The sequence below is a fragment of the Choristoneura fumiferana genome, chromosome 6 (genome assembly GCF_025370935.1).
Source record: "Choristoneura fumiferana chromosome 6, NRCan_CFum_1, whole genome shotgun sequence".
NCBI lineage: Eukaryota > Metazoa > Arthropoda > Insecta > Lepidoptera > Tortricidae > Choristoneura > Choristoneura fumiferana.
Genome location: NC_133477.1, coordinates 4,304,491 through 4,320,329, shown reverse-complemented (window position 1 = coordinate 4,320,329; position 15,839 = coordinate 4,304,491). Strand labels below are relative to the sequence as shown.

At 38.7% G+C, this 15,839-nt stretch overlaps 1 protein-coding gene across 2 annotated transcripts; it reads right to left on the bottom strand.

Annotated features, from left to right (window-relative positions):
- Positions 1-8,449: 8,449 nt before the first annotated feature.
- LOC141428531 (uncharacterized) lies at positions 8,450-14,977 on the bottom strand. 2 transcript variants are annotated; one of them, XM_074088526.1, is made up of 4 exons: positions 14,791-14,977; positions 14,426-14,574; positions 12,790-12,931; positions 8,450-11,316 (listed from the first exon to the last, which is right to left on the bottom strand). In XM_074088526.1, the coding sequence occupies exons 2-4, from the start codon at positions 14,556-14,558 to the stop codon at positions 10,959-10,961; spliced, it is 633 nt and encodes a 210-aa protein (XP_073944627.1). In that variant the 5' UTR covers positions 14,559-14,574; positions 14,791-14,977; the 3' UTR covers positions 8,450-10,958. The 2 variants fall into 2 exon arrangements, with proteins under 2 accessions (XP_073944627.1, XP_073944628.1); XM_074088527.1 differs by having other exon boundaries at positions 12,790-12,928.
- Between the last annotated feature and the right edge of the window lie 862 nt (positions 14,978-15,839).

The window sequence follows — 15,839 nt, the reverse complement described above, 5'->3', positions numbered from 1 at the left end:
TTTAATACTTATCAAATTTATGGGTTTTTAGTTTTATTTTTCTTTGTTTTTATAATAAACATATTGGTGCTTGACCTACGCTTATCTTCATCGGTTACGCTATATTTTGTTTGGTGGAATGAGGGCTATCGCGTATGAATTCGCCGCTAGAGGCGCTAGTGTAGCGTGAGGTATCCGAAATGTCAAATCTCATAGTTTTTGGGTGAGCTACGCGGGTTTATAATTAGAACAATTTTGTGAATATTTTGCATTACCTGAAATTAATTATGGCAATTATGCGTTAAGGGACAATTAATGTCTGTGTTTTGAGACAGTTTTGTGTTTCGGAAACTTTTGTCCTCCCTTTTTTTCCGAACAAAACGGGACTACGCAACGTGGTTGTTCGATATTTTTATGGTACGGTTTTAAGGTGTATTAAATATGATTTTAATCTAAACTTTGTTTTCGCACCCGTAATAACAGACTTTGAAAGCCACACTTAAAAACCTCACGCAACAGTGGCGCCATCGAGAAAGACAAAAAACGATAGCCCTCATTCCGCGCTGCAGACATTTCCAGCTCCTCCGGTTACAGTACATTTATCCCTTACATAATGTACTGAATTACTTGCAGGTTCATATTTAAGTAAGTAGTGGAGTACAACCACAGAATTATAATATTTAATACGAACAGAAGTGCCATCGTTGGTATTTCTTTCGCGTTTACTTTTTTGCTTCAGTTGCTCTTCTTAATTGGCACATTCCTAGGTATTCATGCGTTTTGTAATATGGTTACTGACTAATAGGTATTTATATAAATTATCTATATAAATCACCTTCCACTCAGACCCTACTTGTGTCCTCTTTGCAGATGATGTATCGCTTCTGTATAAACGCCCCAAAATCAAGATTTTAGTTTGTTAGATTAAGGGGCTGTTTCACCATCCATTGATTAGTGTTAAGTAACGGTTAAATGTGATGCTGTCTATATTTGTTTTGTTCGAATAGACGAAGACGGCGGCACATTTAACCGTTACTTAACACTAATCAATGGATGGTGAAACAGCCCCTAAGGATTCTTTTAATAAAAAATAAAATTGGACATGCATGGGACCATAATCTGGAACTTAATATAACCAAGACAACGTTAATACTTGTACAATTTAAACCGTATCAAAAGGGTCCATTAGCCCTCAGTTCTATTGTACGAGTATGTGACATCGGTGTGGAGGAGGTGGACGATTTATAACTTTTTGGGAATCACTCTAGAAGTCTAGACACATTCAAATTGGAAAAAAAACACGTCGTGAAAATAAAAGGCTTGCTATCCCGCCCGATTTGCTTACGCGTTAAGCATCTTAAAGCCGCGTTTCCACCAATAATCTGCGAGGATGTGTTGCGACTGGTTATCTATTGTTTGCCCGAACGTTATATGCCATAATTTCATTTGCCCGAAGTTCATATGCCCGAAACTTCATTTGCCCGAATGTTTCGTTTACTAGAAAATTTACTTGAGATATTCTTATTTTCCCGAAAATTAGATGCCATAATGATACGAATGCAATACGTATTGTTTTCCATATTATTAAGTGCAACAATATTATTTAATAGAATATTCAAACGCCATACTATTAAAATTGTTTTTTTTTTCTATTAATATACTATCTATTACCTCTATTATCCCGGCTGCTTTAAAAAAATACCTAACATCGAAGGCTAAGGCTTAGCCTTCTTTACCTAACCTATCCGAGTCGCTTCTGCTACGAACCGTCTTGCTCGCTCGCTTCGCTCGCTCTCACAAATCAAAAGTCGCGATTCTAACCTAACCAAATCTATGTGATTAAAATTTACCTGATTCAAAGGCTTGTTTGACGTATTGGATTTATCAATATTATAGTGTCGGTTCTCACCATTTACATGGGTGGCAAATGATATTATGGTATGTGATACTTATGTCTTACAATGATTATGAAAAATGAAATTATTGAAATTAATATTATGGGAAACAAAGATTCTGTCATTTGGTTAATATGGTAAACAATGAGTAGTGAAAAAAAATTAAAAGGAAACAATATTATGGCGGTTGAATATTGCACATGAAATTCGGGCAAATGAAATTCAGTCAAGTGAAGGTGTTGCGACTTGCGAGGAATATGTTTTTCATTACCCTTTTCGTTATCGGAAGTCAAAAATGACATGTTGTATAGGTAGAGCCGAGCCAAGCTAACTTTGCAGAGAATAATATGGTAATACTGCAAATTTAACGCATATTATATATTATGTACGTGATTTGACGTTAAAATACAGTGTTGCCAAATTATTCCGTTGCAGACTTAGCTTGGCCAGGCTCTAGGTGCCTACGCAAATAATGGCCAATAGTGTCAACATTCGCTGTATTCTTTTATTGTGGGCGGTATAGGAAACTCCCGTTCATAATCTTATCACTATGAAAAAAAAAGCTTTTAATTACGTCGGTGAGTGAATCATTTCCGGCAGACGTGATATGATAACATGTGACCTGAATGAGGGCTATCGCGTATGAATTCGCCACTAGAGGCGCTAGTGTAGCGTGAGGTCTCCGAAATGTCAAATCTCATATTTTTGGGTGAGCTACGCCGGTTTATTTATAATTAGAATAATTTTGTGAATATTTTGCAATATCTGAAATTAATTATGGCAAATATGCGTTCCGGGGCAATGAATGTCTGTGTTTTGAGACAGTTTTGTCTTTCGGAAACCTTTGTCCTCCCTTTTTTCCGAACAAAACGGGGACTATGCAATACTGTGGCATGCTCGATATTTATATGGTACGGTTTTAAGGTGTATTAAATATGATTTTAATCTAAACTTTGTTTTCACGCCCGTAATAACAGACTTTCAAAACCATACTTAAAACCTCACGCAACAGTGCGCCATCTAGTGAGACAAAAAACCATAGCCCTCATTGGGAAAGTTCAAATTCATTATTTTTTTTTAAATATAAATCTCAGAATATTTTACTTAATGTAGGTACTTAGGTAATTTATTACTAAGCCTGTTTGATAAAAATAAGGTACCTAGAAACATGAACTAAATGAGCCAATCGTGAGCAAGACTGTAATCACATCACAATACTAAACGGACTTGTCTATACTAACGCCATCTAGCGATATAAGGCCCTGTGCACATTATTCCAGTAGAATTAATCGATCTATTTATAGTAGCTAGTTAACATCACGGCCCCGCAATGTCATTCTACTGGAATGGTTTTACTGGAATAATGTGAACAGGGCCTTAAAATAGATCGGTCAAGAAACCCTCAATATTATGATCTATCTGTAAATACATCACTCATCCAAATTCAGTCACGCATTCGTTGCGTAAGTTAATTTATAAACAATTGTTCTTATGTACTTAGCTACCTAAGAAGCTTACTTATGTTAGATATTTATCGTTTATTCGTCACGTGCTATATTTACATTAAGTAAATAATTGACTAATGTGTGGAACTAGACAGGCCATTATGTGCATTACTATGCAGGGTTCCTCCATGCGAAGATATTCTACGTACTTATACCAACCTAGAAAACGGTTCGTCGGTAAAAGTGTAGATACCGATTCGGAAAATACTTTTTTTGTTTGGAAGCGGGTAGGTCGGTACTGCCCGTGACGCCTTTATATATATTTTTTTTCTACTGGATGGTAAACGAGCAAGTGGGTCTCCTGATGGTTAGAAATCACCACCGCCCATAAACACCTGCAACACCAGGGGTACTGCAGACGCGTTGTCAACCTAGAGGCCTAAGATGGGATACCTCACGTGCCAGTAATTTCACCGGCTGTCTTACTCTCCACGCTGAAACACAACAATGCAAGCACTGTTGCTTCACGGCAGGATTAGCGAGCAAGATGGTGGTAGCAATCCGGGCGGACCTTGTACAAGGTCCTACCACCTGCAAAACATGCCATTGGAAACTCTAGTGCTTTGAAGTCGGTTTTGTTTTTAACTATTAGGTGTGAAATGTTTACAAGGATCAAGTATAAACAAATAGCATAAGTATATATAACTAACTAGCGTTTACCCGCGGCTTCGCACGCGTAAATCATTAGTTACCTACAGCAGTTGAATTGAAATTCCGGGATTTTTTAAATTCTCGTGGGAATTCCCTAAAATTACATCGTGGTTTTCATTGACGTTATATTATAAGTATTATAACAACCATGGCAAATTTCATGACTGTAAGCCCAGCGGTTATTATTTCGAGATTTTATCCCTATCCTGTGGGAATATTGGGATAAAAAGTAGCCTATGTGTTATTTCAGATATCCAGCTATCTACATACCAAATTTCATGACTCTAAGCCTAGCTGTTGTTATTTCAAGATTTTATCCCTATCCCGTGGAAATATCGGGATAAAAAGTATCATATGTTTTAATCAAGGTTATAAGCTAACTTTTTGCCAAATTTCATCCAAATCCGTCCAGCCGTTTCAGCGTGAAGAAGTAACAAACATACTCACTCACTTACAAACTTTCACATTTATAATATTAGTGGGATCATCATCATCATCCCAGCCTATATACGTCCCACTGCTGGGCACAGGCCTCCTCTCAGAACAAGAGGGCTTAGCCGTAGTTCCCACGCGGGCCCAGTGCGGATTGGGAACTTCACACGCACCATTGAATTGCTTCGCGGGATTGTGCAGGTTTCCTCACGATGTTTTCCTTCACCGCAAAGCTCGTGGTAAATTTCAAATGTAATTCCGCACATGAATTTCGAAAAACTCAGAGGTGCGAGCCGGGTTTGAACCCACGACCCTCTGCTTGAGAGGCGATAGGTCAAACCACTAGGCCACCACAGCTCATTAGTAGGATAAATAATGCTAATTGTCGTAAATTTAGCTTTATCTGTATAAAAAGCTTCGGCTATGCAATTTTCTGAGATAAAAACTATCTAGGTATCCATTGTCCTTCCCATGAGATCTCCAACTATGTCCATACTAGGTATCTAAATCAGTTCATCGGTTTTAACCGTGAAGAGGTAACCGATAAAAGGCAGAGTTGTTTTGGCAATCATAAATAATACGTTATTTAACATACCAAGGATTCTTTATAGTAATGTCGGTGTACTGCCTTTTCGGCGAAAATTTTTCGCCAAATTTCACTTAGCAACCAACCTTTCGCCGAAGTTTCATTTGGCAAACCAATCCTTATTGGCATAACTTTGCTTCGCAATTTTTCTTATTACGCAACATTTTTATATTGCTAAATTTTACTTCATCGCACTTTTATGTGGTAAACAATTATGTAGCAAATGATTGGCTAAAGCAAATAACAAATAGTCAAATAAAATTTGGCCAATTTTTACACATAAGGTACTTATATCAGTCATGATATATAATAAAATGAATAAATGTTAAATTATGTGGCGGTGAGCGAGCAAAGCGAGCGAGCAAGACGTGACTAGGCAGAAGCGACTTGGATAGGTTAGGTTCAGAAGGCTAAGGCGGGAGCGAAGCGTAGCGAAGCTTCCGCTTTAGCCTTCGATGTTAGGTTTTTTGTAACAGAACGGAAAAAAATCATTGGCTTGCTTGCTTGTTTGCTTGCTAAATTAAGAAATGCCAATCAACGCATTTGACGAAAACACAAATGACATCTTAAAAACCTCCCAGGTAATAATTTGCATAATAATCATTTATCAAATCATTAGTTGGGAAATGATATCAATGCGAAATGTTGAGTTGGGAAATGAAATTTCGCCTAAATAAAAATATGGGTTAAATAGTTTGGGAGTTAATAATTTGCTAAATAATTTTCGCCAAAACATTAGTAAACCAGTAATTTCACAGTATAACAAATTTTCCTTGTTATTCTGTGGTAATTTATTGCAATGGACACCAGTATTGTGATATCGCAATATTATGAGCGGTCTCGTGTCGCATGGCGGCGCAAGTCGATCCACTTTTATGTTAGTAATTAATATCACCAGCTACTGCATAAGTATGCAAGTTGTATAAAATTACAACGACTCTGAAATATCTAAGTACTATACCTACTTCTTTATTTATTAGGTAGTGGACAGGACGCCAAGTAGGGTGGGCAGCGGAGCGGCGAGCGTGTTCTCTGTTCATTGCGCGGTAGAGACGCTCGCTGCACAGTGGTTAGCTGGCGGAGCACGTAATGAACGGTAATCGCTTACCGCGCATCTGCCTGCCCCTTTTCTCACAGGAGTCCGCAGCCATAGGACTTATTGGTTGTTACTCGGAATTTCATCAGCATCCTAAGGGAACGTTACACTTTCCTAAAAAAATACTTACTACCTAGGCTTTTGTTACTACATATAAAAACCAAGGATATATAAGTACCTCAGGTATAGGTTCATGAGCATTCCTGCTTATCAGTTTCATTACTTATAGGGGGCAGCGGCCCCCCAGCCTGTAGGTACTTCATTATTAGGTAAGCCCTTGATAATGATGAGAGAGTACCTAGATATAGCTAACTATGAAGTAATTTTTATAATCGGCTCAATGATTACCATTCCAGCGGTATAGGAGATAGGTACCTACTTAAAAAATTAGAGACATTGTTTAATTACGGCCGAAAATAAAGTAATAAAAATGAAAGATTTGATACGAGAAAAGGCGTCTGGATAATCGTGATGTGACTTGTCACTCACTTGACTAATTTTTCACGTGAGTGTCTACACCAAAAAGTCATGAATGTAGATAGCTGGACATCTGAAATAACACAGGCTACTTTTTATCTCAATATTCCTACGGGATAAGGATAAAATTTTGAAATAATAACCGCTGGGCTTAGAGTCATGAAATTTGGTATGTAGATAGCTGGACATCTGGAATAACACATAAGCTACTTTTTATTCTAATATTCCCACGGGATAGGGATAAAATCTTGAAATAACAACCGCTGGGTTTAGAGTCATGAAATTTGACATGGTTGTTATAATAATAATATAACGTCAATGAAAACCTCGATGTAATTTTAGAGAATTCCCACGAGAATTTAATAAAATCCCGGAATTTCAATTCAACTGCTGTATCTAATGATTTACGCGTGCGAAGCCGCAGGTAAACGCTAGTAGGTAATAATTAATTATTGTACATAGGTACTACACAAATTCTTCATATGACAAACAAACATGTGAATCGGGTTAGCAAAAATTCCATTCGAACGTACTGTTAGGTACAGCCTGCAATGATTGTATGCAAATGCAATTCTCAACCATTCGTATTTGCCGTCAAAGATGCATTTTATTCCTTGTTTTGACACTTAACGCCCGTACAATAGAAGTATATTTAGTAAAGCAGTAGTTTAGTCGGGGTATAGTTAATTTGGTAAGTACTGCACTAGGCGAGGTCATCTAATTTTATTAACAAATTTAGAGAGAGTTTAGTAATGAGCTTTTGTAGTTCAACGTAATTGTATCTAACTTATTGATAACAACCAATTACACCATACGGCATACCAAAAGAAAGAATGAAAGGAAAGAGTAATGAGTGGCGGAGGATTCTAGAAGATGGATGCCAAGAGCACGAGCAAGACCAAGCTAGAGGATATAGGCTTTACCTAAGCACACTCCAGACCGTTGTAAACCAGCGTCCCAACAGAGGTGATCTTGGCTGGAACTTGGTTTACAACTAGGTACCTACGTCCTACGTATTGTGTTTCGGCTACACGGTTTACAACCACGCGCCAACATGCTATATGTAGTGCTAGCGAATCAGTAGCTAGTCGCGGTTGGAAACTCGCGCCCATCCACGAAGAGGTTATTTAGGTCATGTTATAAGACGTCGGAACGTGAGAATGCCGATCTACGAGGAGAGTTGACCTCATTGCGTGACGCTTCGGCCGAGGCGGCTCGGGCATGGTCGCATCAGCGAAACTTGACACCACGTCGCCGCGGCCGAGCTATTGCGCAAAATGTTCACTCATCGAACGGCTCGAAGGCAACTCATAGCAATCAGTCGCAGGTTAATGCACCCGTATCTGCTTTGGCGCGCATTGTCAACTTGCCGACCCACCCCGTGTCGCCTACGCCGGCTCCCGTTGCTCCCAATTAATCTCGGATGCAAATAGAGACCTACGCGCAGGCATCTCGCCGCCCGCCGCGCCGCCCGCGCCCCCTAAACTCTGCAAAGGCAACGCAGGAGCAGCCTGCGGCCGCCGATCAACCAGCGCCGAAAGTTATTGCGCGTGATGATGGCTTCACTCCGGTAGTGAATCGGAAACGCCGTCTAAAGCGCAATCGCAATCAGCGTGGGACCGTTCCTGCAGCGTCGTCCTGTATTCAAGCTGCAGTACCGAGGGTGGACATCTACCTGTCTCGGTTGGACAAGAAGACGACGCCTGAGAAGGTGTTCGAGCACGTCCGCGAGGCAGTAAAGGCCCGGTTACAAGGAGCCCAGCTAGAGCTGTCCATCATCCCGCTCGAGTCTCAAAGGGCTAACAATTTCAGCTCATTTAGACTGCCAAGCACCAGCAGATGTTCCTGCGCTCCGACTTCTGGCCGGAGGGTGTGGTGTTCCGTCGTTTTAGGGTAGCGACGAAGACGACGTTCAAAAATCCCTAGCTTTCTATGTATTTTATGTCTTTTTGTATGTATAATTTGAATTTTACAGCGCATTGGTGTTTACTGTAATGCTGTAATTTTATGTTGGAATAAATAAATAAATTAAATAAATAATTAGGTTTACAACTGCTGTCTACAAGGATGGCAAAAAGCAAGGTCACCCCTGTTGGGATGCTGGCTTAGGTAAAAACGTCTGTAACGCGCTTTGTGTGCAGAAGAATCAGAGCATGTGAAGGTGAAGTCATCCGTCGTTCTTGTGTCCGCCGTTCTGCAGTCGGAGGTGCGCCCGTACCGTATAGGCTTGTGTCTTGAATCATCTGTCATAGACGCAAAAGCTTTTAAATGACACCAAACGTGTTACCTGTCTAGGTAACATCTTTATTTAGGTAATATGGTTTATCCAAGGGTTTATCCATAACTGATGTTAAAACTAAATAACTGAGTTTAAATGTCACCAGTAGCGAAACTAAGGACTTGATTCTTCAAGCCGGTTTTTTAATCAGAATGGTCCTTCGAACACGATTTTAAAAGTGAAAGGTTTTTAATTCCGTTCGTCCTTTATTGTTGCTTTATAATTACCTACTTATAAATTATACAAATAACGGAACTAAATTCTTCCGCACAAGTAATAAAGCAATGCAAAACAATACGTAAATAACAAGGATATCGTTTTGTTGGGAGCGCCAAAGTCTTACAGTAATTTTTGTTCGAATCAACGTTTGTCGCAATTTTTTTCCCACTGAAACCTTAAATTTTTCTGAAAATTTTAAATGGTTTTCTATAGAAAACTATAGGTTAGGTTAGATTAGGTTAGGTTTGTTTTATAACAATTCTGAACAATTACTGGATTCAGTGAAAAAGAGAGTTCTGACAAACATTACATTTGGACTTTCAATAAGTATGCGTGCCGATATATGGAGCCCTTTTAAGAGTTCCGGAGCCAAAAGGGCAAAAACGGAACCCTTATAGTTTCGCCATGTCTGTCTGTCTGTCCGTCCGTCCGCGGCTTTACTCAGGGACTATCAATGCTAGAAAGCTGTAATTTTGCACGGATATATATGTAAAGTATGCCGACAAAATGGTACATTAAAAAATTCTAAAAAAAAATTTTTATGTTACCTCCCAGAGACGTAGAGTGGGGGTGATTTTTTTTCCCATCCAACCCTATAATGTGGGGTATCGTTGGATAGGTCTTTTAAAACCAATTGGGGGTTTTCAAAGATGACTTTTCGATTCAGTGATTTGTTTGCGAAATATTCAACTATAAAGTGCAAATTTTCATGAAAATCGAACGTCCCTACGGAACCCTATTTGGGCCTGTCCGACACGCTCTTGGCCGGTTTTTTGTTGTATTTTGCCATGCGTTGCCATGCCCACTACTTTATTCCAATGAAGCTAGCTCATTTATTACAGAAATACGTTTGAATTATTTAAGGAAAGAAGTATAATTAACTATTATTTATTTATTACCTACTGTATTTATGCTATCGGTTATTCTGTAAAACATGTCTTAATCGTGACATTGTACTATAATACTTAACCATACCATAGACTAGTTTTGCAAAAAAAAAGATATTCACGAGATATTCACCTTCGAGCTACTTAATGGATCACAAAAGTTCCGACATAAAACGTATCCTCGTTTTCCTCTTTGGTCCCAATGATAGTTATGACATTTATTTCGAAAAAGTCCCGAGCAGGTAATACATGATTCAGGCACTCCGTTAAAAAAAAGTCATGATCACAATTTAACAGTATTTTCGACTGAATGTTTTAGACACTCAAAGGACGCAAGCTTGTTTTTTTGAATTGAATTGATTAAAAAGCGTCAGGGTAAATATTAAAGAGTATATTAATTAAGTAATGAAATATGTACGTGTGTTTGTACAAATTGGAAGTCACGTGATTTAATAGTTATGTGTAAAAAGTCTTTGTTTTTTTATTACTTTAGTGTCCCACTTCCCAGGCAGAGGTTTTCCTTCTGCCACACGTCCTTCAAACAATTATTAGTAAAATTATTAGCTAATACATTTTCTAGCTGTGATTTTTATCAGGCATGTCTTTCAACTTCTATAGATAGACCTAATAATAATGTACAGTATACAAGGCGTGTGGTGTAGCGCGTGACTAATAAATACTTATAGCTTTTAATTACAATAAAATATTTTTCCCTATAAATAAAACGGAAGCTAAAAATAATGTACCTAATGACTAGCGATGAGTTGAATATTGAGTCTTGTAACGAGAATTAAAGTGTCAGAAATTGATTTTCTTTGTTGACCCAATAATGATCCAACTGAGTTTGGACAAATAACTATTTGACTCGACATTGTGAGCGCTTTGTAATTCAAGTCAAATCGGAGCGGCAATGTGGCGGACGCTTTAGCTTCCTAACCGATATATTTCAAAAATTATTCTATAGCGCCATCTATATTTTCGAACCCGCACTCGCTCGCCGGCGTAACGTACGGTAGCTCCATATGGGTTCCGAACTCCGCCTCATACAGAACCTGTTGAATTTTCAAACGCGCGACCGCGTTTTGTTTCGAACTCAACCGTTTCAAAATGGGCGCGCAACTCAAAAGGAAAAGTTCATCGGGATCAGTTCTTTGCGTTTCTTCTTCTGAGGAGTTGAGGCGGGTTTTCTTGGTGGCCGGTTGTGAGTCGTCGTCATAATCGAATTTGTCGTGGAAGGAGAGATCGGGCAGAGACTGTTGTGGACGGCGAGTCTCTTCCTCGGTGTCAGAGTCTTCGTCTTTTCTTGTTGTGCTGGAATAAGACATAAAAGCAATGATTGTTTTAGATTTTCTGCACTCTTGCAATGAAGTAGTGCAGTGTTCCATCTTCAACGAGGTAACAATTAGTTTTTGTCTCGTTTAAAAAATGCAATATTCACTATGATATTCACAAACAATTGTTCAAACAGTTAATTTTGTATGTATACTAATGTTTTATATATGTGTTATATATTCATTGTATATAGTTAGGTATTTGAGGTATACATATGCATTTATATTTAAGTATTCAAATGTTTTGCTCTATTTGTCGATCCTTGTTTTTTTATTGCTCCTCTACTACTCAAAGGTTGACTGGCAAAGATCCCTGCAGGGATAAGTCCGCCTTTGTACTTAACACTACTTTTTTTATTTTTCCTTTCTGTACAATAAAGAGTATAAACAAACAAACATTTTTTTTCACACTGACTTTTTTTTAACCTTTTTTTGCTAAATATGTGCGAATTAAAAACATTTTACTAACGAACTGTAAAAAGCGTCATAAATTAAGAGCCTTTACACTCTTTTATTGCGTATACCTAATTAATTAATGATCTTATTTTTCATCTTTAAAACTGTAGTGGCTTGGAGAAATTAACTTAATTTCCTGTTAAATGTTCCCTTTAAGTTAATAAAATCAAAACTAACCAGTTGTAAAAACTAGCTTTACTTCGTGACTGCGCCCATAAAAAATAAACAAATAATAGTATCCCTATCCTGCGAGGAAGTTCTGCTAGTGCGCTATCACATGAGAGTTTTGTAAGATCGCCATCTGTGTTTCTCAAGAAACTGTCAAACAAATCATAGTGGTTTCGGCTGAGCGTTATCCGTCAGTCAGTCAGTCAGTAAGTTACTCATACCTCCTATACTAGTGAGAGGTCTATTAGCGTGAATAGAACCTTTAATTTTTTTATAAAGCTATTATAGAAAACAAATACCGGTGCCGCCGGCTTCTACAAAAACACCGACCGCCCACATTACTAATTAAAAAAAATCTACACCTAGGTATATATCTATCTGGCTGCTGTGGCATGTTTGATGTCCTTATGTGCTTTTAATTGAGGATGTATAGTACTCATTTCCAGTATTTATTTTAATAATGGTAATTTTTCGAAGAAGCAGAAGCCGTGGTGGCCTAGTGGTTTGACCTATCGCCTCTCAAGCAGAGGGTCGTGGGTTCAAACCCCGGCTCGCACCTCTGAGTTTTTCGAAATTCATGTGCGGAGTTACATTTGAAATTTACCACGAGCTTTGCGGTGAAGGAAAACATCGTGAGGAAACCTGCACAAACCTGCGAAGCAATTCAATGGTGTGTGTGAAGTTCCAAATCCGCACTGGGCCCGCGTGGGAACTATGGCCCAAGCCGTCTTGTTCTGAGAGGAGGCCTGTGCCCAGCAGTGGGACGTATATAGGCTGGGATGATGAATTTTTCGAATAAAAATATAAAAGTAAAAAATTGTCAATGTACCTGCCGTGGTTGGGCTCCAGATGTGGCAGCAGAAAACGCATGGCTTGGTGGTACGGCCAGCGCGTGCGGCCGCCGTGCGTGCGTTGTAACTTGATGAACGAGTCGCGCAGCGAACGCCACCGCTTCTTGCACTCTGCTTCTGCTTGTGTGGACAGATGGCTATTATAAAAAAACGCCGCCAAAAAAGACAACTAAAAAGTAAAAAATAATTATGCACTACCTAGCTGTTGCCCGCGACTTCATCTGCGAAGAATTCGTTTATCCCTATCCCGCGGGGACTATGCTGATTTCCCGCAAAATTAGCCTAAGTTAATTTAGTATAAGTACCTAGTAATATTTTTTATATCTAAGCGTCGTCGGTGTCGGGGGACCGCTAAGGTTAACAGGAAACTAAAGTACATATGTTGTAAGTATTAACCTTAGCGGTCCCCCGACACCGACGACGCTTAGATAAAAAAAAATATTACTAGGTACTTATACTAAATTAACTTAGGCTAATTTTGCGGGAAATCAGCATAGTCCCCGCTTAGTTGTCTTTTTTGGCCGCGCGTTTTTTTGTGTGTTGGGGGTTTTTTAAATTTATAACTTAAGTTTTTTTATTTCATGTTACATTGGTGTTTCAAACCCATTATGCGTCTAAGATTCCTACCGCAGCGAACAAAAGAGCTGATGATCTTAAAACGGCTGAACCGATTTTGATAAAACATGTCTAAGAACCATCACTAGAAAACCTGCTTTCAAATAAAAAAAACCGCATCCAAATCGGTCCACCCGTTTAAGAGCTACGGTGCCACAGACAGACATACAGACACACATAGCGGTCAAACTTATAACACCCCTCTTTTTACGTCGGGGGTTAATAACAGCGGAAGAATTAAAAATCCGACACTGATGTAGGTACTAGCGTCCAATCGGCTTTGAGGTAGGTAGGTACCTAACTGAAACGAGAGCAAAAATTTTTTTCGCGCTTTTACGTAAAGGCCGCTTTTCCCTTTTGTTTACGAGTGCGAAAAAAAGTGTGGACAAAACAATTAGACTAATTGGAATTTTTAAAATCACAACAGAAGCAATGTTTTAATGTAGCAGATGCTAGTGCTCTTTATCGCGCATTTCTACGAAGACTTTTGTAAACAATACAAGAGTATGGTTTTTCTGTGATGGCCGTTTTGGCGTGAAAATAAATATAAAAAAGTACCCATTATACAAATTAATAAGACAGTGTGCTGGGAAAATCGCTCATAAAACCGTTCCAGAGTAGATAGGACCAGCACGGCAGAGGGGTTACTATGAAATTCGTAAATCGAAGTTCGTGTCGTTCGGTCCTTCTGACACTTACACTATATAATACGAGAGTGAGAGGGACGGTACGATACGAACTTTGATTTTCGAATTCCAGAGTACCTAGCCCCCCCCCCCCCCAGTTCACGGACCGAAAGATGTAGTGTAGATCGACCTACAAGAATGATCGAATAACTCGATAAAGGTAGATTATGTCCCCGATATCCGTGGATACATGGTTGAGTTACTCGTAGGTGAAGCTATTGTACCTAGGTTAGGTTAGCAGAAGACGTTTCAGGGTTAGAAAGAAAAGTAAATAAGAGTCACCAAAAATATTTTTGTTAAAGTTAAAAATTACCTGAGACATTAAGAGATTCTTGGACTTCTTTCCACGCGTCGTCCCTTAATTTAGTTTTATTAAATCCGCTAACCGTCTTGTCATATAAAATCGGCCTCTTCTCGACCTCCTTTATTAAATCCAATTCATTCATTGTTCAAAAGCACTGGCTGAAAAACGAAAACCGATGACTTTTTAAAAAGTCGAACAGCGCGGGAAAACAACACGAGGGTTAAACGTCAAACGAAAAAGTTACAAGGTAAATAGAAACGCGAATCTTTACTTTTTACAATTGAAAATGAAGTAAATATAGCCTATTTTAAATGAAGAATATTGTGCTTTTGCACATGACATGATTGACTAAGTAGATAGTAAACAAAACTTACCTATCGATCGTTTCGAACGCGTGGACGAACTGTTTATAGCGTACTTTCAATCGTTTTACCAGCAAATTTTAATAAAGTAGCTCACCAGGATTGCTACAAGGGTGTTATTTGGAGGGCCGGCATATGGGCAATGAGGGGTGAACGCCGCACGGTACGCGCGCGCCGTGCGTATCGAGCGGCGACGCGCGGCGCCGCGCTGCCGTGCCGACAAATAATCTATAGCTACCCATAGTGTGTGTCATTGTCATTACAGGTGTGTACTTATAGGTAAGCATAAACTACGCAAGCCACGAGAACTAGGTCTGATTAAGGGGCCGATTTTTATCACATTTAAGAACAATCAAATTACACAAAGTATTATATAGGTAAATTAAATTTCAAGTCGATATTTTTTTTTGTACTATTTCGGAAAAATCATCATTTTAACTTGAGGAATTTTGAAGGAAGTTTTCCCTCACTCGAGCTAATTTCAAATAATTTCGCACATCATTTCGAAAAACTGAGAAGTGTGGGCGCGTTGGAATGGAACCCAAGATTCTGTCTGAGAGGCCATACCACTAGCCAGCCGCGACCTTTTTGTACCCGAATGCCCGAAGGAGGGTTATGTTTTTCAAGCGTATGTATGTATGTAAGTATGTATGTATGTGGGTATGTATGTCCATTTCTTTGGTCCTCGCTGCAGCCTAAACGGCTGGACGGATTGTAACATAATAATAATATGAGGTATCATTGGATTCGTCATAACTGTCGGAGTGACATAGGGTATATAATATTTCAATATGGCGTCTGCGAAAAAAAATATGGCGAAGGAATAAAAATATATATTTTGTATTGTAACAATATGTGAATCAAATGAAAGCTATTAATTAGCCCATTCTAAATATATATGGGTTATAATACTTTTAATCTACTATATTCACAGAAATATGAAAAAGTATTAAAAAAAACCTTAAATTAAAAAAATAAACAAAAATCCCGACTGCCTTAATAACTAAAAGGAAGAAAATAAGTCAAGTGGTCTAGAACTCTGTCAAGAAGCTCATTTAAGG

Bases quoted from the DNA above. Each gene is read 5' to 3' on its own strand.
- LOC141428531 (XM_074088526.1), bottom strand. From the start codon at position 14,558: ATGAATGAATTGGATTTAATAAAGGAGGTCGAGAAGAGGCCGATTTTA. The intron at 12,932-14,425 runs GTAATTTTTAAC...TGTCCACACAAG, and splicing joins AGAATCTCTTAATGTCTCAG to CAGAAGCAGAGTGCAAGAAG. The intron at 11,317-12,789 runs GTACATTGACAA...GTCTTATTCCAG, and splicing joins CTGGAGCCCAACCACGGCAG to CACAACAAGAAAAGACGAAG.